Here is a 23983-nt window from a genome sequence, read left to right as displayed (position 1 = left end):
ACAAAATAGACAGAGGGGAGCAATCCAGCCTCAGCTGAAGTGGGAGGATGACACAACCTTACTATTAGTTTCCATTTTAGTTGCTATGATTTCGAACAAATAAAAACCATCTTCCAACTAGGAATTAAGCCATTCCCTTCTTGGCAATACCGACCTTTCCCGCCGCGGGTCCGAGGCCGAGGTTCACCTCCAGCCACAGCAAAGGCAGGCCATAGGGAAGCTTCGCGCTGCCGTTTCTTAAACTTCCCAGCCCAAGCGCTCAGGCCTCACTCCCCTGAAACGAGGAAACTCTTTTACCACATGAATCTCATTACCACCCTCTCCGGTGGGCGCAGGAGGCTTCTTGGGCAAAATCTACCATCCGCCATCACGCAAAAGACTTACAGTCCCCTTCCCCCAGCCAGCCAGAGCGGAACCAGCCCTCCTGCCCCGTTCCCCGCAGCCCTGAGGGACCGGCTTTGGCCACACCTCACCTCCCGCCCAAGCTGCCTTCGCACAAACCTTCCCGAGGGGGGAGGGTGGGCTGCCACCGGCCCGGCTCCTACCGTTACACAGCACCGAGGGCGGGAGCAGCGGAGCCCGCCGAGCCGCCCCGCAGGCCTGACGGGCGCGGGCTCCCGGGCCCAGCCCGCCCCGCCGGGGCCGCCTCCCGCCCTCTCAGCGCCGTTTCCAGCCGGCGGCGTTTGGCCGGTGCACGGCGGCGGCGCCAGGCGGGAGATCCGCAAAGGCGGCGGCAGCGGCTCCGACCGCCGCAATGTCGTAGGTATCGGGCATGGGCGGCGGGGTGGGTAAGCCCGGCTCTAGGCAGCCGCTCTCCGCAGCCCGGGAGCCGCTGGAGCGGGGCGGGCGGCCGCCGGAGCGAGGGTCCGTGTGGGACGGTGTGAGGCGGAGCGCTTCTCCGCGGCGGCCTGCAGGCTTCCTATGTGGCGGCGGGCTTGTTCGTTGAGGACAAATGTTCTCCTCGGAATACCCTGGAGAGGGGAGGAGCACGCAGTTGCGCGGGGGAGGGCGGGTTTTGCTTCTAGCTCCATCTTCCAGTTGTTGGATGGGACCGGGAAGCATTTAAGATGGTTGTTCCTCGGGGCAGAGCCGTTATCCGGACGGAGTTTGGGTGGGCGATGCTCACGGGTATGGGTAATACTTTCTGCATGTTACGTGTCTGTTCCCGAGTTCCCCAGCCCTGTGGTAGGGGGTGGAAGAGTGACGGGAGCCATGTCATGGGTGGGTTGTGCTGAGTTTGAGGCCTGGGTTTTGACCTGCAGGCTGCTGTGGGAAGGTATTGCAGATCTGCGGTGCTAAGGGCATGACGCGTTCCATGTCCTTTTTCCATCAGGCTGTATGTCTTCGTGTTGTCTCCTGTGGGAATAATTCCTGTTCATATTTCTCCTATTCTTTGTAACTTACCAAGCAATAGTCATGTCAGCCTGATGCTATTCTTGCATATCTTTGCTAATCACGCACTTCTGAAGAGCAACAAAGAAAATGTTACTAACTTCAACACCAGGAAGGTGAGGACATAAGACTCATGCTGCCTGTCATAAAATCATAGAATCTTTGGGTTGAAAGGGACCTTTTAAGGTCATCTAGTCCAACCCCCCTACAATGAGCAGGGACATCTTCAACTGGATCAGGTTATATAGACCCCCAAGCTATATATAAGCTTGGGATGTTGTCCCAGTTTACAGCTTCTTAAGCAATTTCAAGGATGACTTATGTTAGACCTAAGATAGATTCCAACTTCTGCCAATCTTTCTCTTGACCCCTGGAAGTTGAAGTAATCATGCCAGACAGCAGTAATACAAAGGAAACTCATCAATACACAAACTGATTTTTTGGTGTTTAAGTCTCTCAGGGGTTACATACTGAGTTTAACTACCATTTAAGCTGAACATAGAAAATGATCATGTATTTTTTCTGCTTTTCCAATTACTAAGACATTTTTGCTGGCAGGTTTTGAAGATGAAGCAATATGTAAGTAGCATAGAGGTGGGGTTGGTTTGTTGGTTTGTTTGTTTTCCCCAGTAAAAGCAGAAACTTAAGAGGAAGCTGACTGAAGTGGCCTGAGAATGCACTACAATAATCCTTAGAGTATTTTTGATGAAATAGTCCCCAATTTTGTATGTTCTTTTTTGTCCATTATAACTGTATGTGACTGCTACCATTGCATTCATTCATAAATGAATTGTGAAACAGAAAGTTAAGTGTATGTGGAATTAAAAACTATTAAAAAAATCCATTTCTTTCTATAAATTTAAATTACATACCTAGACTCTCACTGTTAAGCCGTTCCTCATATAAGTGATTTCATCAGAGCACTATTCAAGTGAGTAAAGGTCTCCCAGTATTAGCAAGGAACTGATGATATGACCTAGAATGATAGATGAACAATACGCTGTAGAAGTAATACGTAGTTCTTTAACCTGATAAATATTATGGGCAAAATAATAACTGCAGGTTGTACAGCTAGATGTAAACATGTGCCATCATACTCTGCATAGTTAAGAAAATAAGTTAAGTCTTATCAGGGGATTTTGAACCAATTCAAGGGTCAGAAACTTGGGTAAATAAGTTGTTGTGTATTATCATCAAATACATTTCGTCTTTCTATCTCCTTTTCTTGTTCACCCGCTGACATTTGATTCTACACCATAGCCACAGCAAGGCTTTTCCAGCCATATAAAAAGGATAAACCAAACTAAAGCTGGTGCTCTTCCTTCATGGTGTTTCCTAAAATATTTCAGGAATTTTGTTTGCACCTAGATGCGCGTATTGGTTTTTCTCTGTGTTCATCTTTTGAAAGGTCTGAGAGAAGACACTTTGGCCAACTGGGTCTTCATGTTAGGAGTCTGGATGAATTTTGTTTCAGTGGTCCTAGCCAGGGACTATGTGTAGACTAAGAGCACAAATTTTAACTTATTTTGAATGACTCTCAGTTGCCCAGAGATTTACCTTTTTACATTATGGCATCAGAAAAGATAGTCATTAAAAACAAGCCCACAGGCAAACCAGGCTGATGGGTAGGATGGATTGGGAAAAGCAAGGCAAAGTTGTCCTGAAGCCAAAATTGTAACCATGCAGCTCCTTCCAGCGTTGAAATGTTTGCCTGGAATGAGGCTGCCTCTTCACCGCCATAGCTCAGGGTGTTTGCAGGGGTTTTGCAGGCCAGCAGAGAGAAGTTCAGGCTGTCTGTTGCTGTACACAGTACTTGACAGACTTTGAAGAACGTAGTCTTGACCAGTCCACAACTTGCTCTCTAAGAAATTTTCTGTTTATAATTTAGTGGGATTTTCCTGTAGTTTCTCATTTATCTTCATCCTACAGCTATGTTGAGTCCAGATTCTGCTTTACTTTGCCTTCCAGCTTCTTTTGAAGTCCATCATAAAAACTTCCATCATAACATGCCTTAGTATAACATGCAAATGCATTGGCCCCTAGAGCGTCCTTTCAGAGTAGATGTATGAATAAATATAATGTTTCTCTGCTGCCACTGGGGTGGAAGATGTAATGGAGTCTGTATTCCTTAAGCAATATGCGTTTCTATTTAAAAAAGAAATACATTGTAAAGAATTCCATCAAACTGTTACAGCTTTGACTGCCCTTTGGCAAGAATTTCACACAGTTTTTTAATTTAAATGTTACCTGTTTACTTGGCTTTGGAAGAGAATACTTTTCTTCCCCTTTCTGTAATAGAGATAGTTGTAAAACAGTATTCATGTAGGACTGTTGCCTGAGTTATATTTCAAAAATGTGTTTTCATTCTATTCTTCCAATACTTGAATTTACAGTTTTGGAATAATAACATAAATTTTAAAAGGATATGTTTGGAATGAGGTCATATTAATTGCTTTCAAGTCAAAACAGTTTCTTCCAAGATGAAAACTGTGAACTAAGTTCTTGAAATATGATATATTTTCTAAATCTTGTTTAATTTGGTGTAATATATATGTTTCCTGGAGACTGTTCTTACAAAGATTTTACATTTTTTTCCTCATTGTTTTATGTAATGCTTTAAACTATTGGTAAGATTTAGGAATGTACTTTAAAAGTTTCAGTTGTCTCTGGGAAAAATAGTCTTAATTTATGTTGACCTTTCTTTCCTTTGAGCATTTAGTCTGCATTCAATAAAATTTTGATGACTGCTCTTTAGAAGACAGCTGTACGATATAAAGTATTATAAATATTCAGCTTTCCTCTTCTAGCGTTGCCATTAACAGCTGGGCATCCAGTTCAGCAGAGCAGATTTTGCAGAGAGAGCTTGGCATGTTCCTGAATCAGTATAGTGAAGAAGACTAGCAAATAGTTTCTTATGGTTTGGGGACCTGTAAAGACATAGAGCATCTGTTCCCCAGTTAAGTCATAGTCTGGTAGCACTGAATCATGTTAAGAGCTAAAATGATGGGAAGAACTACTTTTTTCACCTTGGCTGTACCTGTGTTTTAAATGCCTAATACATTATTTCTACTAATGGTAAAATAATTTCAACCCTTGCTCAGAAGGTATGTAAATTATAATGCTTTTGCATTTTTTCATTGCTTATAGTCTTTGAGAAAGAGACATATACAGTGTGATTTCACTTCAGTGTCTTGTTTTTTTATCTCTAGTATAAAATGGAGAATTGGATTTTCTTAGGCAAACACTTTATCTGACTAAACAAGCAACGTTTTTGGTACACAGTATTTTAATCAGTTAATGTATTTGCTTTGGGTGACGTTAGTTTTCTTGTGTGGTATAAAAACCATGAAACACGAGAAAGGAAAATGTCTTTAAAATTACCAATTATAGACCTTACTACCAGAAATCTTTGTGTCTAGATGACCATAAAACTTGTCCATATCTTTCTCTTGCAGAGTTAAGAGAGCATTAAAGTTGGACACCGTTAAAAAAGATAATGTAAGTATTTTTTAGTTTTTTATGATTTATTTTTTTATTATTTAGAATCATCTGGGCTGTATGTATGTATATATATGTGTGTGTGTATGTGTATCTATATGCACACATATAAGTGTATATAAACATCATATTTCATTAGAGTTGCATTTATATTGTTACAGATTAGATGTTGTATCTTATCTAATCTTAACAAGGCACAAAATTACTGCTGAAAAATATTAGTATGAAATTTATTGTATTACATTTGTCATAGAACTGCTTGGCTTTAAGTAATGTACATCTGCATGAATTGCTTGAAAATCATGGAGAAATGTGCATATTTTTATTGCCATCACTATTTACCCAAGAGCTGAATGAGTTAAGATCCTTGGCGAAGTCATTTATTAGAAATTAACTCCATTATCGTGGAAGCAAATGTTCTGCTAGGTAATTGTACATGTAACAATATGGGATTATGATAATGCTGTAATCTGCATATTATAAACTGCAAAATTGAAATGAAAACATTAAAGGCATTTTCATGTCAAGAATATAATTACCTCCCTCAGCTAATCTGGCATAATGAAACAATAAAGTACTAACACTGCAATAAATTTCACCACAGTTATCACAATAAAAATAAAATTGTACTGTTGCTATTATTTTTTGTAAATGCAGCTATAGCATACTCCCAGTACCAGCATGTCATGACATATGTCAGTTTATTATCTGCTCCTACCAACAGTGGGTGTTGCTGCAGACATCAATACAGAGGAGCTTGTGAGGATGGCAGTGTTTAAAGGAAGGAAAATTTTGGAAAAGTATAGAGAGAGAAATAGCTGGTCAGCAAATGAGCTCCTAATACATCTCCACATCCATGTCATTTTGAAGAGATTTGTTTATATGCAGCACGTATTTGGAGGTCTCACTGGTATTTAGCAAAAGAGAAATTTGGAATTTTAAAATTTTTCTAGATACTTTTTTTTTTTTTTAATTTAAACAAAGGTGGCAAAATACCGCAGTGGCACTAAAAAAAATCATTAGCAATTTAATTAGCAGCTTAGTGTACCATTACCCAACTTGTTCTGCTCAGAATGCAGCTGTGACTGTAATTTTGCATCTGTTTCTTGGGCTGTGGTAACGTTTTTGTAGATGAGTGGTCCAGCTGAAATTACATGCAAATCTTTTTCTGCCTTAAAGCTATTCCTTCCCTGCCCCCTCCCCATAAGATAGAGAGATAGTTGATGGTTACCTGCATTCAGGTTCTTGTGCAGCAAAAAGCTTAACAAAAGCTCACCTGAATGATAAAAACTTTTACTGGAATCTTTGTAATGTAGGTTTACACTATGATTTTTAGTTCATACGATGCCTCTAACAGATACATGTCAAAGATTTAAAGTATACCACAATTAAATAATGTTACAGAAGGTAGGAAGGAATGTAGGGTAATAAGCAGACATGGTTTGTGTGAAGTACCTGTTTTAGCTCTGATGCATCTGTTGCTGTTTCTACAATTTCTTTCCTGTTATTCAGGAGGCCCTCATTCCACCTGCTGGTCAGACTAGCCAAAGCATGCCTGAACTAACCATGTCAGAAATGAATATTTTTAGATTTTATAATGTTAATGTGGTATCATTTAAAAATTGCATAATGGGACTAATACTTCTTCCTGGAAGAGAAATTCTTACTGCCAAACAAACACTGTCCTTCTAAGTACTACAGTAACTTTTTCCAGGTAATGGCTCAAAGAGGTCTTAGTTATATCCAGAAATATGGTGGCTGAGGTGGCTGCTGTTCAAGCAGGAAAAATATCCTGAAAGTGTAATCAGACTGGAGATGCTCCCTGTTACAGAAGAGATTTGATGACATTTAAATGCCTGAAGTGGTATTGATACTTTACTGTAATTAAGATTTCATTTAAAGATGATTTGAAACATTTTTTAACCTGCTTGAATGTTGCAAATTGTTTGTGACAACAGACTGAAGATTTCCATCAGGTATTGTTTAAATACTGATAGACTGCAAAAAAGAGTATAAACAGCTGATGCGGAATTATTTAGGGTATTCAAGACTAAAACAAGACAGAGTAATATCCAGGAGCTATAAGAAAGCTAGGTAAGTGGGCAGCAAATTAAATCTTTTGAAATACGGTGTAAGTCGTGTTACTGATGACCAATACTAACGTTGTTAGGTTCTAAATTAAGGGTAACCACTTGAGGCAGACTAGGAGAAGAAAAACATCAAAACTGCAGCTTTGTGTGAAAGTGCAGTAAGATATATCAGAAACAGACTAGCAAGCAGCACTGGAAGTATAATGCCATTGCATAAATCAGTATTTTGTCTTCACCTGAATTAGAATTGAAGATACTGTTACTCCATTTTAAAGTATAGTTGCAGAAATTATATTTGAACCTATATAATTCTGTGGAAGAAAATGAGTGTGAACATAGGCTGTGGTGTAAGTGGCACAAGAAATGCCATCAAATGAAGGAGTTTAAAAGATCAGGATGTTTTAATAGGACTTCAGTAGTGAAGAGCAGGAAGGGGATCTAAGAATATGCTCTATCCTTTTTAGAGGGGATATTGAACATTCTTTATACTTTTATATTATCAAGAGGAATTTAATAATACTGCAGTGTGGAAAACTGAAAGCAAATAATGGAGACTTACCCTGTATAAGACACATTAACTTCTAGAGCTCATCCTAAAATTTTGATGAACTCAAGAATGTAGTAGAAGCAGTAATAAAAACACTCATTCATGCAGATAACAAGAGTATGTGCATCCATGTAGGTGTGAAAAATAGGAGTGTTGTGCTTCAGGACATTTAAATCAACTGTGAACTGTCTGGAATTGTGAAGAAAACTTCTGAGGGTTATGTAATTGTCCATTATACTTCTAGGTACAACTTGTATTCCTCGTGTTATATTTATTGCCTCTCTAGATGTATACTTTTTATAAGCAGTTTCCTTATAACACCTCAACAATTTAAGATTAATTAGATAAATGTTAATTTTTTCTATCATTAATTTACTCAGTAACGAAATGTAGCCTTTTCCCAGGTCCTGGATTCCTGCTGGATTGTAGAGGCTTTGAGTCACCTTTGTATATGTAGCTTTGTGATCTGATATGACTTAACATCCTGATATGACTTGTGACTTTCACACGTGTTACCTGGTGAACCTGATTATTGACCTTACAAATACTGCTTTTGCCACCTGTACACCCTTTTTGAGTTCTAAAATTGCTGTAGTTAGATTTCCCGGGGAATATTTGTGAGACCTTAAACCTATGAGGTTCAGGCCTTCTCAGGGTTGTCTTTCCATTCTGTACTGTGCTCTGGACTCAGACTGCCTTTGCTCTCAACCATGTCCCCAGCAGACCCTTTTCCCAGGCCATGCAGGAAATTCCCCTGCTCAGGAATCCTTACTGGACTTGAAGATCTGTATGCCCTTTGTTTAATCTGGTTTAAAAAGGAGTAGCATGAGGGTCCTATTCCAGCAAAATGGGACAACATATGATTAAGTATGAAAAGGGAGTAAATGAGTTTTTAATTCGAAATTGCAGTGGAAATGCAAGTTACCAAAGTGCAAATATCAAGTTGCCTATTTTACTTAATATTTTCCCCAACTTGGCTTAAGTACTGTGCATTCTTTAATGAATACAAACCCCAGATCCTCACCTAGTATTTTGTTCATGGTATTGAAACAGTGTAATAGCTTACCTATTATATTTTTTCTAACATTAGTAAATGGAATAATAAATGGAACTTAAAGAGATTACGGAATAATCATGTACAATAAAGCTTCCAGTGAAGAAATACTATATGAAATTGAGTGCCTGTTACGAGTGACATGAAGACAAATGATAGATATTCAGTTCTATGGATGCAATGAGGCTCAAGTTGGTAGAAAAGGCTAGTTGTTAGGGAAGTGGATGAGTCATTCCATTGCCTGCTACCGTTGCAAAAATAGAGATAAATAAATTTGTTCTTGAAACTGAAAGACCCAGGTTTGTAATAAGTTTAAAAAATGAAGAAATCTCTTACTCTGTTTTTCTGTGGGATTTGCTTTGATGATACTATGTTTCCAAGCAGGGAAAAAAAAAATCACTAAACTGTAGAAAAAAGGGTATGTTTCACTGCGGTGAGACAGCCCTTCTTTAAGCCTTTGAGAAAATTTTGAAAGGGACTGGAAAAAGTGGGTTTGCCCAGAATGTCCCTTTATTCTTTGCATGACAGATGTTAATACAAAGAAATCAGTTGTGCACTACCAGCATTCTCCTCTTTAGAGGTGGCTAGTCTTGTTCGGAAGCAGTAGTTTACATCCCTGCTGCTCCTTGAAACGAAAGGTAGGTGAGAATGGGAAAGCTCTCATTCTAAAGCCATGTGTTCCAGCCTGCTACATGGTGTACCTTCCAGCTTTTTGTTTAATTATTGAATCAGCTGGTGACATAGCAGTGGAGTACTGTAGGTCTGGTAGTATGCATGTTGCTTAATACTTCAAATTCAGTTACCTGGAAGATCCTCTAGCCACTTGATTTGTGGTTTTTGAGTGTAAGAGGACATTAAGATGTTGCTGATGTCAGTGGAGTCTCCCTTAAGTGCTACCCGTGTTCTAGTTCTGTGTATGTCTCCTTTTTGACAGTCATTGATGGTGTTATTTAAAGCAGCTAGGCTTCTTAGCTGGAATCAGGTTGTTACTAGACCTGAAGCCCTTTATGTGCAAACAGAGTGTGCCTTTGGTTTGTTTTTTTCTTCTGTGTATTAGCAGTGCAGTAACAGTTTCTCAGAGTTACAATTCAGCATTCGGTCTAGAGAGTAAACTGTGCCCCAGGTAATCCCAGTTAATATTTCAGAATTGCAGACTAGTTCTTCTGAAAACCCCTCTGCACAATTCCTTTAACATAATTAAATCACTCCTTTTATATCATTAGATATATTGAAATCCTAAGCTAGATACAAAATTTTGGATTTAAGACTCACTTGGGTTTTTTTTTAATTAACACTTTTTTTGAAAATAATTAGAAATAACTGTATTTTGATAGAATTAAAATCTAAAAATACTTGCTTATAGTTTTTGTGTCTTAAATTCTCAATACTATAGGAAAAAAATCAGGTTTTGACTGCTTTTAAAAAAAAAAAAAAGGGTGTTCATACCAAAATATTTAAATCTCTGGAAACCACATGCTTTTTGTTTATGAAAACTAGGAGCCTAGTGTTTGAAAGGCTTTTCATTTCTTTGAGTAAAATAATGTTAACGAGAAGGGGAGGGTGAAATAGTGGCTTGGTGGGTACCTGGCAGCCAGCGAAGGTCAACCCACCACGACATATAACGTGGGCTTTCCATAAACAGGAGTACATAAAGTTAGGAATTACTTAGAAAAATCTATTACCAGACAGTAAATGTTCAGAGAGGCTTTGTCGGCTTTGGGGTGCAATATGTAACTACTGGTAGGAAAAGTAGAGGCCAGAATGTATTTAGTTTGCAGAAGGGAAGTTTACAACTGTTGTAGGTTTAGGTGGACGTAGGTGCTTCTGTATCTTTATCCAATATTCATGTAGATTCTTTGTCTTTTGCTACATTTTAGCCACCTGATGCAACACCTCTGAAGACCAAAAAGAAAAATCTAAACTCTTACTCACCGACAACAGGAACACGCCTAATGAGTCCATTTTCATCTCCCACGAGTCATAATGCACAAAATCTCAGAAATCACCCGTCAAATGGTTAGTTGAACATTCTGTCTTTCTTACTGCAACGTTTTTCTGGTTATTGGCTTGATTTAGTAACTTATGTCTCATGCGGTATATTTGGTTTCTTTTCCTCTTAAAAGAATTTTAATCTCTTTTGGAAAAGCTGATGTTGACTTTTAAAGCTTGAATCCTTTCAGTATAAATCTTGGGGATGTTTATGAAACAAGTTTTTGCTTTCTATTGATCAATATTAAAAATGTTTAACTTTGGCTCAGAAAAAATACCTGCACTGGCATTTTTGTCATGAATTCCATTAATTCCACATGTTTATGCTAGCAATGTCCTTTGGTTGTTTTCTTTCTAAGTCCCAGCTTTCATCAGCAGAACTGGTACTTGCTACTGACAGTGACTTTGTTCTACTTCGGATTGGGAGATGTTTTGAGGTTGCTGTGTGCTACGTCAGATTATTGTAAGGAAGTCCTGGTTTACTCTTGCAAGGTAGTGCAATCTGCTGTTTATAATACACAGCTGAGGTCTGGACTCTCTCGTGGTCCAGAGAGCTGGAAAGAAAAGATTTACGCAGTTGATGTATGTTTAATTTTGTGGTCTTTTGAGAACTATGTTGAGATTTGCAATGCAAGTCCTGGTTTACGTACTTCCAGGTTTCTGGCGGAGGGACAAGCTTAGCTGTTCTTGCCAGTAAAATCAATGCTTGCATGTATGCATGCATACATACATATAGCATTTCTCAGCTCTGAGTCTTTCTCTATGAATATTGAAAGTTATGTAGATTTTATCAAATCAAAGCTAAAAGGGAAGTACAGTTAATTAACTCTTGTGCTTTGCATTCTTTTATGTAACTTTTTTACTATTGTTTTTAAGAGTAAGGCACTTCAAGGCAATTTTTAATTAATCTAACATAACACTGAATGTTATTGGCTTTCAGAAAATACGCCTTTTTATAATTATATTATTTCCAGTTCACTTTAGGACACATGTCCGCTTAGTTACACAGTAACAGTTTTTGACGCAGGCAAATTACAGCAGCTCAAAAAGTATATTTTCAGTAGACTAACCTGCTTTTATGGCTGTATAGGTTGTAGTGTATTTAAGTGTTAAGGAACCATGAGGTCACCTGGTGTGAGTTTTTTATATTAAAAAAAAAAAAATACAAAGAGACTTTCTTGTCATCTTTCGCATATAGAACCCAAGAGCTTTTATTTCCTTACAGTACAACTCCTAGAAAGATGGTTAAGTCTGGATTTCAAGACTTCAAATTATTTGAAGAAGAATAATAATAATAATAATCCATCTCTTCCTTTGTTAGCAAATTCCTTGTTCAATTATCTTCACTATTAAAAAAAAAATCCTGTCTGATTTTGAATTTGTCTGACTTTAATTTTCAGCCATCAGTTCTTGTTATGCCTTTTTGTTGGGTTAAAAAGCTTTTTATGCCCCATATATTTTGGAATTTATGTGCAGTAATTGAGGCCTCACTAACATTCATGAATTATGATGAGTAGAAATATTCTAAGTAGGATGGAATAACCACTGTTTGAAATTTATCTAGATGTCTGCAGACTTTTACACTAGCTATTGCACCATATGCTCTCATGATGGCTCTGCAAAAGTGTTTTTTTTCCTCCAGGAAAAAAGAGATTTTTTTTTATTATTAAAGGAATGTGATCAAGAAGTTTTGGGATTCTGTCAAAGCTGGCTGACCAACAAATGAAAATTACGGAAAGCGTTCAGACTGAAAATACTACCATCTGTGAGCATTACATCCATTTTTCCTTATTAAAAATAGCAGAGTACTTGAGGAAGCATGGAAGTGTTGGGTGTTTTGGTGGCAGTATAGCTATGCACAGTTACAGGGCTATGTGCCAAGGTTTTGCTTTCCTTTTTTTTTTTTTCCTAACTAGCAGTCATGCTAGGAACCTAAGCAAAACCATCTATACCCTAATTCTTTACTGTGCTGCCAGTCTGCATTATGACCTGGCTTTGTGTCCTCATTACTTGTTTGTCAAACAGTTTTAACACAGTCAAGTTTTTCGTAAGCACTTGCTGCTAGTCAGAAGATTCACAACTTTCCTACCAAGTTCTCTGCTGATTCCGGTTCTCCCCAGAACCAGCTGTTCTCTGTCAGAACTGTGCTTTTGGATTGGGCATTTGCCCCTGGAACTAGTACAAAAATGACTGTTTCAACCATTGACATTCCAAGAAACCTTTGGAGGAAGATTTATACTACTTTTTTTTTTTTTTATATATATATATATATGTATAAAAAAAATAATATTCCTCATTCTTCCAGTGAGTGATAGCATGTCTTAAATAGTTGTGCAAACCTAGTATATTCAAAGGACCTGTATTTTAGAACACCCTTGCCTTCACAAAATTTAAGGTATATGCAGTTGATGAATGTTTGATTTTGTAGCCTTTAGAGAACTATGTTGAGATTTGCAATGGAAGGCCTGGTTTATGTACTTCCTGGCTTGGGACAGAGGGAATAAGCCTTTGTCTTACCAGAAAGTAAGGATCTCTTCCACAGTGCCTACCCTGTCTTGTGAACATTTCCTCCTCTCAAAACTAATGGCTGCTTCTTGATTGATAAAAAGATGATTATTTGGTACAGTGGACATCTCCACACTCCTACTTAGTCCACATCCAGAAATCTTAAGTAACATTTTATCAGGCCTTTAAAGTATAGACACCTGCATTCTTAAAAGACTATAAACAGTTTCTTTTTTGGGATTATTGTTCTCTTCAACTAAGCTGCTTAAAGCATTGTCTTAAGTATTTCCGCAGATATCCCTGGTTATATGTTGGATTTTCTTCTTGGAGTGTAAACCAAGTTACATAGCAATTGAGGTTAAATTGAGGAAATTGAGGAAATTTTGAACTGAATAATTGAGGAAAACAGAGGGGTTACTCTGTTTTCCAACTTCCTTCTTACTGCCAAAAGTAACTCTTCCAGTGACTTAGTTTGTTAGGGAACTTATGTCTTTGACATGGAAATTTATCTACTCAGTTTTTCTACAGAGAGAAAAGTATTTTCAAAGTATTCCTAGGTCAGATTTCTGTGGCAATCTCTGCTGTTACCAGTAAGAAGGAAATTTTGTGTTTGCATGTATTAACTCCTATACCGATCTCAGGATTTGATGGTACTTCCTGGATGTAAATTAAGAGCCTATGTATCTTTTTTCTTTTTTTTTTTTTTTGCTTGTGGTAAATCTGAATCTCTTCATCCTGTACAAAGAAACCCTTCAATGAGAAAAGATGCCAATAGGTGTTCTCCGACAGCTCAGAGATATGGCTGTTAGTGCAATCAATTGGTATGCCTGTACTGGCATCTGTCATGTCATAGAAAGGTCAGCTCATACCACGCTTCGGTTAATTGGTTTGTCACGATGTGGCATCCCGCATTCTCACCCAGAATGGAGCAATAAGTATTCAGATTCGAGCGTGGCTGCACGTTACACCTAGCCACTGATGACTGCTGAATTAAGATTGCCTGTATCCTGAGGGAAGAATTGGATTAGAACAATCTATGTCCCCATTGAGTACAGTCTGAGGCACTGGGAGCGCTAAGCTCTCTGTTAGTGTTGCCACATCACAAAAGCAGTTCTGAAAAAAAACTTCTACTTTTTAATGTATAAATGCAGATTTTAATTTTGTGGCTGTCTGCAGAATATGAAACTATATCTCAGCATAGCTGAATATCCACCTACACTTTAACACTTCCCTTTGCAAAAAGCTTTTTAAATTGTCTGTAATGATAGCAGGCAGATATAAAATTAAAAATGCGATGGCTCTTTAAATATGTTCTCTTGAATATCCCTACATGTTTGTAATTAACTGCTTTAATGACCTCTTTCCTTTAGTTTTAGTTTATGCCTTTTTGGTGGCACAACAGATGATAATAAAAATGTTTAAATCTACTACAAGTTTTAAAACTTATTTCAGCATCTCTGCTTTTTTTATTATATGCCTTATCTTTTAGGAGAAAGAAAAAATGGGACAAAATGTCTTGTATTAAAATGCCTGTCTATTAGGATGTCAATTGGAAAAGTGAACATGTACTGTATTTCCATACTGATACTAAGTATGAGCATTTGGGAACATTCTTTTCGCCTATAAAAAGACTGATCACATGATCATAGCTGACATTTAGATGGATAATTATTCAGTAATGTAATATTAGTCATCTTTTTTTTTCTCTCCTATGTTCATATAGCTACAAGATGGTAGTATATAAGACTTCCTCTTATATCACAGGTTTCAGGTTGTCCTTTTAAACCAACAATTCCTTTTGTTCTTCTGAAAAGACTTTTAAGTGTTCGAGTGTTTTAATAGATTACGCATATCACATCTAAGTGCGGTGTTAGAGTATAAGCTGTATTCTATTTTTCTGTGACCAATATATAAGAAAATAACAGAATGAAAATTATTACAAAATTAATGCCATTTGCATTATGTGAAGTACACAAAGTTGCATGCATCTATCTCACTGAAGAGACAGATGGAAATTACTTGTCTTATGAACATGGCTTTCTTTTTAATGACAGTGTGGAGGAGTGCCTCAAAGAATACTAAATACCTACGGAATGCTAAGATTATTGAAAAGTAACATTTGTTTTAGGAGAAGACATGAACCAACACAGTTCTAAGATAGTGTGTCTTTATGATGTTGTCCTGTGTATGTCCTCTTGGGCTGCCTGATAATTCATATATTAGCTAACTACCCAAAATCTCACAACCTGTTTATGACATAAATTTATAAAATAAAAGAATACTAAATCTTCACTAGTTTCTCATCATTGTTGGCTACTGTATTATTAAGATTTATTTTAAATCAATTTATTTTTATTCAGATCAATCCAGAGTTTTGCCATTCCATAGTACTGGCCTAAAAGTAGTATTTCTTTGATAATTGATGACTGATTTAAGTGCAAGTTCTACTAGTACTTAAATTAAAAATGAAATCTTTTGGGGCCTTAATGTTAAGGTACTGTAGTGAAACAGCTTAAACTTTTATAGCACCTTGTCATTCTGAAGTATTTCTAAGTATTTTACAAAATATTAAAAGTTAATCTATCCTTGAGTGCTGATACTTGTATGTAATAATTTAGATCTAGCAAGAAGAAATCAAAGTGTTTAATGCTTAGTTAGCCTCTCTTTTTCAGTCTGATGTCAGAAAGGAGACGTATTACAGTGAAACATGAAAAGCACCTCATTCCAGAGGGTCTGTTCTAGGATCAATGCATTTGTTAAGGCCACGGTAAAGACCTGTAGTAGTTTTCTCCAAATCTTTCACTTAAAGGTGAGTTTCACCTTACAGTAACAGCTGTTCAATACAAAGTGTTTGTAAGAACTTGTATGCATCTGTTGGAGGGACAGTAGATACAAACTAATTTAAAACACCTTGTGAACTTCTTTGGCACCAGAAAAAAAAGATCTTTTTGGGGTTCTGGATAGATAAGTATAGTCTGATTGGCTACAAGTACAGTGAAGTCTAAAGCTGACTTACTGGTATGCAATTCCAAGTAACTAATTGTTAAATGCACTAATGATGTCAAGTTTAAGGGGAAAACTGTTATCAGAAAAAAAGAATGAATGCATGATTATGCCTCTCCCTCTTCATATGTATGCATACACTTCCACCATGTTATCTTTAATGCGTATCATGTGCAAATTCTTAAGCTGGAAGTTACAAAAACTCCACATTATATGATGTCTTCAACTTCAGCCACAACTAAACAGAAGTCATTTCTGCTTCAGATGTGACCTCTTTATTGCTGGAACCTAGACAGATGCAACACTTGAAGTGTTGAAAGGTGACTATATAGATTGTGTGGAGCATAATACTAGGAATAGTTACAGCCTCACTAGCTTCAGTAGCTTCACCAAAGACTATTGTACTGTGGGATCCTACCAAATGTGACAGTATATATTTTTAAAATATTAGTTAGGAGCCGTGCAGTACTTTTTTCTGCTAGTACATCACCCTCCTGATATGCTAATTGAAGGGCAAGCAGAATTGACCAGCTAATGTAATGACTTTAAAAACAATAGCAATTGATACACAAGATAAAATTTTAATCTTTTTATTCTAATATGATTTCTGTCTGAATTGCATAAGTTGTATAAATAGATGTAAATTCAGAAAGTCTTTTGTGATCAGAGGTGTATTGTTATACGTAACAATATACATAATGAGTCCTTGGTAAGTGGCTGTTGAATAATCTCAAGTAGATAGCAGCCAGTGAGCCAAAGGTGTTAATTTAATATAGCAGTAACTTTCTTAATCTAATCAGCATCACTGAAAACATCCCCCTGTCCACCTGCTTTGGGAGAGCAGTCTGTGTTAGATGCTTCTGTTGGAATCTGGTTGTTTCAGAATGCCCAACCTACAAAGACAGAAAGGCAGTCACCAGTTTACCAACACCACACATGAGCCTAGGTTTTATTAACCAAGCTATGGGAATGGACTTTTGTGGTAATATCCTGTTCCTGTTTCCTCACAGAAACATGCAACTGCTCAAAACATCAGTGCACTGAAATGTAGAAATATGACTCGCCATGCAGCATAATGGCAACTGGCATATGATTTATCATCCCCCATCATATGATGAGCTAGAATATTATATTGTCAATATAGCATGTCAGAGCCTTTGGAAGTAATTTGCAGTATCTCTTTGTAGTTGTTTACAAGATGGAGTTGGGGGCCAGGCACTTTTTATTAGCGGAAAATGGAGGTTTCATTGCTCAGTCATTACAGTATTTTCATGGTAATGCTCTATGCTAATCTGCTGTATTTAGGCAGTTAATAGGATAAAAAACTTCTGGGTAGAAGACTACTGTCTTCTATATTTCAGAATTATACTAACTTCCAGTTATTAATACTATAATCCCAAGGTTTCCACCAATATAAATGTACTGTGAATTGATGAGAGGTCAAATTACGAGAGTAAATTATAGTGAACTTAGCGTGTTTCATTATAAGAGAATCTGTCCTGCTTCGTAAGTGAGTTTTGGGGGTTTTTTTTCTCTTCCTAAAAGATCATGGAACAGTCAGGGTTCATACTAACAACTCTTTCGTGTGCTTCAAATACTCAGTATCTTATTTTTATCTTTATTGTTTCTTTCCTGTTTTGTGAACCTCCTAGGAGATGGAATTGAGCGGAACAATTCAGAAAGCAGATTATCCAGAAGAGGGCAGCCTCAAACAGAGGAGGATGCGTAAGTGTATTAAGTGTTTTGTGTGTGCAGTGCTCTGACTTTATTTATGAAAGGTTAATATTTCATACAGAACTAAATTAATAGTGATTATTTTTTAATACTTGTAATTCCACTGGATATTCAAAGGCACTGAATGGCAGGCTTACAGTTATAGGTACAGATTAATGCAGGGTTTGCAATACAACTGTCCAGCCCGTTCTGTCTTTCACTGGTAGTGTGGGGCATATGACAGTGTTAATTACAGGAGTCACACTCATATACATACAGGAGTCACTACGCAATGAGGTATCATAATTAGACTCCTGAAAAGAAAGTATGTTTTGCCTTTCCAGACTCTTCTGAAAGTGTACATTCATTTACCTTGTTTTTGGAAGCATTAACTGCCAAAGATACAGGGCCAGTCATGCAGGACGCTTTTTGATTAAAAACTAGCCACAGATGGTCATGGTGAAACTTCATTTTTGCTTTACAAAGTCTTTTAAAATGCTTATCTTTTCTACCACAATCTTATTTTAAGCTATAAGATTTCTGACATTAATGGACTTTGGCCAGTACAAAGTTAGTAAAGCACTTAAATAAATGTTTCAGGTGAAATATCTGATGAACTGCTTTCCTAAACTTGATAGATGTGAGGAAGGAGAAGTGACAAAATGTATTAGAAGTAAGGCTGCTAGTGTCTCATGTTGTCAGTATTCCTTGATCTTTTCTGTTATGAAAAACATACTTAATTGTTTACAGCATTGCCAAACCTCAGCTGAAAAGTGAATTGAAATTTTCTGTGCTATGTATTATGTATTTCAGCTATGTGTTATGTATTTCAGCCAAAACAAACATACCCACACCTAAGAGTTAAGCAAAAGAAATATTTGTTTAATCTATGATAGAACTTGGTGAAAAAGTGGAAAGTTGTGAATCTCTCTATGTTGGATTGTATCAGGGATGCCTTTCATCTTTTTGGGAAGTTACCCAATTTGGAAATCCTGGAAGTTACGAGTTTTTTTTAATATGGAAGTTGTGTATGCTCAGTAAAACTACTTGGAGTTTAAGCTTTAGTCTGACTAAAAATCTGAAAGTTTCCTTCCTCAGTGAGCATGTTCATATTTCTTGCTGCTAATACAATGCTATCCTAGATAGTCCCCCATCCATTTCCATCCTTTTTACTCAACTGAAATTGCATTCACCAGGGACTCCTGTGATCTCTTATTAGCAAAATTTCAAAAAGAAATCTTTATTCTCATTTTTCTTCAACACTGTCTACATTTTTGTTCTTGAAATCTTATTATCCTTTTGTGTTGTCCTGCCTTTTTAGTTGATGCTTCAGCTTGTCCTCTGGTGGAATCTTAACATATATCTTTGACATCCGTCCAAGAAAGTCTAATTCACAGCACAGCATTAACATGGCTAGACCACATATCATCTTCTCTCCTCTACAACGTTATTTGTTTTTATCATTCTGTGTAATGTGACTGTCCTGTATTTCATTCAGGCCCAGTGCCTGTGCATCCAATTCAAGTTGTTATGTAAATTATGTCTGTAAGGTCTGGGATACTTCCTCTCCAAAATCTGAGGTGCGTTTCCTGTTACCCCAGTTTGTCACTAAGAGCTCACCTCAGTGTAATGCAAACCTCCATTGCCTACATATTCCCTTGTTGGCCAGCTTCTTTGTACTTTCCTTGTGTTCCTACTTCTGACAACAGGTCATGCTGTAACTGCTGTTGATACTGACTGGAAGAAGTGTCACCATGCTAGTGCAGTATTCATGCAGGCCAGTTGACCAACTTTAAAAGAGTTGGGGTTTTGTACTGGAGTGGGTTTCTTTCATCATGTTTAAATATACATAGATTCTGTTATTTTGCTTCTGTATTCTGTTGTATGTACATGGCGAGTTGATCTTGGCTAGACGCCGGGTGCCCACCAAGCTGCTTTATAGCTCCCCTCCTCAGCAGGACAGGGAGGGGAGAAATTAAGATGGAAAAAACCTCATGATCAAGATAAAGGCAGTTTAATAAAGCAAAAGCAAAGGCTGCGCATAGAAGCAAAGGCAAACAAAAGATATATTCTCTACTTCCCATCAGCAGGCAATGTCCAGCCATTTCCTGGGAAGTAGGCCTTTCAGTATGCATAGCCGTTGCTCTGGAAGACAAATGTCATAGTAATGAATCCCCCCCGCTTTCTCTTAGCTTTTGCTGCTGAGCTGACATCATATGGTATGGAATATCCCTTTGACCAGTTTGGGTCATGTGTCCCAGCTCTTTCCCCTCCCAACTTCTTGTGCACCCCCAGCCCGCTCACTGGCAGGGCGGTATTGCTGCAGTTTGGATTAGTCCATGACAGATGTGCTTCCACCCCTGGGGCAGTCAATTGCAGGTGTATTGGACAACCCTCCATGTGAAAGCAAACTGTGGCCTGCACTCTGCTGCCAAAGGAATTGAAAAAATACATCGGCAATGTCAGTTGTAGCATAGCACTTGGCTGCCTTTGACTCCAGTTCATATCAGAGCTCTATCATGTCTGATACAGGAGCACTCAGTGGTGACGTTGCTTTGTTCAAGCCACGATAGTCTACTGTTAACCTCCACCCTCCGTCAGACTTTTGCACTGGCCATATGGGACTATTAAAAGGTGAGTGAGTCTTGCTGATCACTGTCCAGTTGATGAATCAGCTCATGGATGGGAGCCAAGGAGTCTCGGTTTGTGCGATATTGCTGCTGGTGCACCATCCTGGTAGCAGTTGGTACCTGCTGTTCTTCAACTCACAGCAATCCCACAACAAAGGGATCTTCTGAGAGGCCAGGCAGGGTACACAGCTGTTTGATCTTCTCTGTGTTAACAGTGACTATGCCAAAAGCCTACTGGGTACTCTCCCAGTAGGAGAGAGTCTATGCCAAGTAGTCTATGCCAAGGATACAAGGGGCCTCTGGGCCGGTCACAATGGAGTGCTTTTCTCACTTGTCCTCTGTTAAGCTCACCTCAGCCTCCGATACAGACAATTCTTGGCATCCCCCTGTCACTCCAGAGACCCAGATGGCTTCCATGCCCTATACCCCGATGGCACCAGCATAAACCATGCACCAGTGTCTGCTAAAGACTTATACTTCTGTGGGTCTGGTGTGCCAGGCCATTGAATCCACAGAGTCTGGTATACCCAGTCATCCCTTTCCTTCTCCTGGCCAAAGGCAGGGACCCTCTATTCCTGTTCCTGGTCAGAGTATTCACTGCCTGACCCTTGCAGTGCCAGACCAGAAGTCCTCTCACCAGGATCAAGGGAGGTGATTTCAGTTCTTCTGTGTCTGGGAGATCGCTGATTGCCACCTTGCATCTCTACAGCAACTAAGCTGTTCTTGGGTGGGCCCTTCTTAACAGCTGTCTTCCCTCTCAGTTAGTGTACATGAGCTTCCAGCTTAAAGGTGGGCTCACCATCCCACTTCCTCATATGCTCCCCTTGGTCATGCGGGAAGAACTAGAGTGTGTGACACGGAATGTGCCTGGGGCCCCTCTTTCCCTCTGACCAGGATAGGACAGGACTGATTTCTTGGGGCACCCCTGATAGCCAAGGTGCTGGCCCATAGGGATGAGGAGGTACAGAGATTTTCTTCAAAGTTTTTGAGCCAAGAAGACACTCTGTCCATGATTGGTGTATCCATATCCGGGCAATACATCACTGCCAAACTGTTAGAATATGACACTGGGGCACTTTGAATCACCTTCCTCCATATGGCCCGTGTACACAGGACATCCTCTGGATCTTTGGAGACCTCATCATCGTCATCTAGATCACTGTAGATGACTTCAGCACCGCTAATTCTCTCAGGTACTGGATGCCTTCATCTGCTTTAGTCCACTTTCCTGGGGAGTTCACAAGATCTTCCTTGAATGGGTATCTTGCCCTCACACTTGAGAGATGCTGTCTCCAGAGACTGCAAATTGCTGTCTCTTTTCCAATTCCTTTCTCAATTCCCTGGTTTGTAGCAAGGGGTCCCAGTTGTTGGGCATCCTTTCCTTCCAACTGATAACTGTCGGCCCCGTTATCCCAGCATCAGAGCAGCCAGGCAGCAATCTGCTTACCTGGCTGGCAGATGTAACCTTTCCACATGTCTCGAACTTCTGATGAGGTCAGGGACCAGGTAGTTTCCGCTTCCTGTCCGAATTCTCTCACTCCTTCCTCCAATTTCTTTGCCAAAGGACCACCTTCTCGATCAAACCTTTCCTCTGCTTCCTTCTCCATTACTAATCAATGATATGGACCCCTTGTTTTCCTTGTCCACTGTTTCTTTTTCACTACTGGGGCAGTTACTGCAGTTGTTCTTGTTTGGGTCCTTGCCTCAACCACGGTCCTCTGAGAGTACTGAACTGTGGCTCAATAGAATCATAGAATCATTAAGGTTGGAAAAGACCTTTAAGTTCATCAAGTCCAACCATCAAAAGGCACAAGCCAGGCCCCAGTACAGTGCTAGAAGCTGCTGGTTTCCATTGGGGTAGGCAAGGCACCCTTCTGTCAGGTGGCACGTCAGTCTGCCAGGGTTGCTTGCCTGTTCTGGTGTAAGGTCTCAGGCTATAGGAGGTGATAACCACCCTAGGAACCTACCCAAATCCTTCCATGCACCCTGCCACCCAGGGACCGGCTGCCTCAGGGCACATTTCAGTATCACCTCACCCAAAAGTTGCCTTCTCTTACACCAGGACGACACCAGATTCCACAAGCCCCATAATGTGCTAACAGTGTTGATTAGTAGTATTAAACAGCTCACGTAAGGGTGAACAAGGACCTTGGGAACTGTATAATAATGCCATCCACACCAATCCCGGGTAGGAAAAGGGATTCCACAAGATAGCTCCCCCAGCACAGCAAGGCCATCAATGCCAGGGCAAAGCGCATAGCCGTTATTTGTATTAACGTGTTCCTGCACTCAGGAAAATAAAGAGATAAGCAGCGCAGCCAACAAACTCCGTGAGCAGCACAGGAGCTTGCCACTTAATAACTGCTGTACCTATAGCTATAGCATGCTTAATACAAAACTGCTGTTGTCTGTCTCACGCCCCACGTTGGGTGCCAAAAAAAGGACTGTCGTGGGTTGGCCTTGTCTGGACACCAGGTGCTCCCCGAGCCACTCTATTACTCCCCTCCTCAGTAGGACAGGGCAGGGAGAAAAAAATATGGAAAAATAGCATGTATTAAATATTTGTATCACAGTTGTACCTGGTGTCCCAGGCGAAAATTCCCTTGTGGCTAGATAGTTTATGCATGCATTTATTTTTTTTTTTAACAAATAATATTTGTGACATTTATTGAACTAAGTGTTATGTTTCTTATGTTTGAAGTTGTAGCTTTTCCTTTTGATTATTGCACTTGAACTCTCAATGTGTTTGGGATTTTTTCTCTTAATGGATGCTTTCCCTCACCATTAGCTTGAAATTTCTTCATTGTAGGACAGTAAGTATCTTCTAAGTGATGGAGTTTGACAGATAGTAGAATTGTTTGGATGGTATATTAGATAGTAAAAAATAAAATCTTACAGTTATACCAGTGGAAACTGATTAATTGGCGGGTTTTTTGGGGTTCAGTAAATCCCTTGGTCAACACATATAGACTGGTTTCTTAGTGACAGCAACCTTGAATTGCAGAACAATTTGAGTAATCATAGTCATCATTGACATGCAAATGTTTGCATTCAATAATTCAGTATGTTTTTAAAAAATTGCCAGATTTGCAGAAGCCAGTGACCTGCCAGTAAAACAAAAAGTAACACCTACACAGTAATATTCATGTGAACTTCCATACACTTTATTTTTACAGGTGGAAAATATATTGTACAATACACTAACATTAGCATTTTCTTTTCAGCATAACCTTCTGTTCCCATGTTGAAATACAACAGTGATAAGTTTTTCTCGTACTGTAGTTCTGTTTCTAAATTTGGGATTTCTTGTAAGGGTAATTCTTCCTTCTGTGAGAGGAAGCAGTAAATAGATTATTTCTCTGTTGTCTCCATTTGATTTCAATGTTTACATGGTTCAAAGAGGAAATAGTCTAAACATTCATTGTAGGAATTTTTTTCAATACATATTCAGTGCAAATCTTTAATCATGCATTAAAGTCTGCCATTTAATCTGATTGGATATTTTTTTAATTTTTATTGCAAAACCCACTAAACTCTGAAAGCTGACCATCTTTACACTGGT

General features: G+C 38.8%; 1 protein-coding gene across 1 annotated transcript in view; it reads left to right on the top strand.

Moving 5' to 3' along the window:
- Positions 1–300: 300 nt before the first annotated feature.
- The window catches only part of ITGB3BP (integrin subunit beta 3 binding protein), a gene marked incomplete at its 5' end in the record, with an annotated part of 37956 nt that continues 14273 nt past the window's right edge, over positions 301–23983 (top strand). Inside the window, 4 exons of the mRNA XM_082003085.1 lie at positions 301–788; positions 4848–4890; positions 10459–10597; positions 17731–17803. Coding sequence (XP_081859211.1) covers positions 301–788; positions 4848–4890; positions 10459–10597; positions 17731–17803 — 743 coding nt within the window. The remainder of the gene's footprint in view (positions 789–4847; positions 4891–10458; positions 10598–17730; positions 17804–23983) is intronic.

The sequence above is a fragment of the Phaethon aethereus genome (genome assembly GCF_964289735.1).
Source record: "Phaethon aethereus genome assembly, chromosome: 8".
Taxonomy (NCBI): domain Eukaryota; kingdom Metazoa; phylum Chordata; class Aves; order Phaethontiformes; family Phaethontidae; genus Phaethon; species Phaethon aethereus.
The sequence above is the reverse complement of the archived record's forward strand: the minus strand, read 5'-3'. Positions and strand labels throughout refer to the sequence as shown.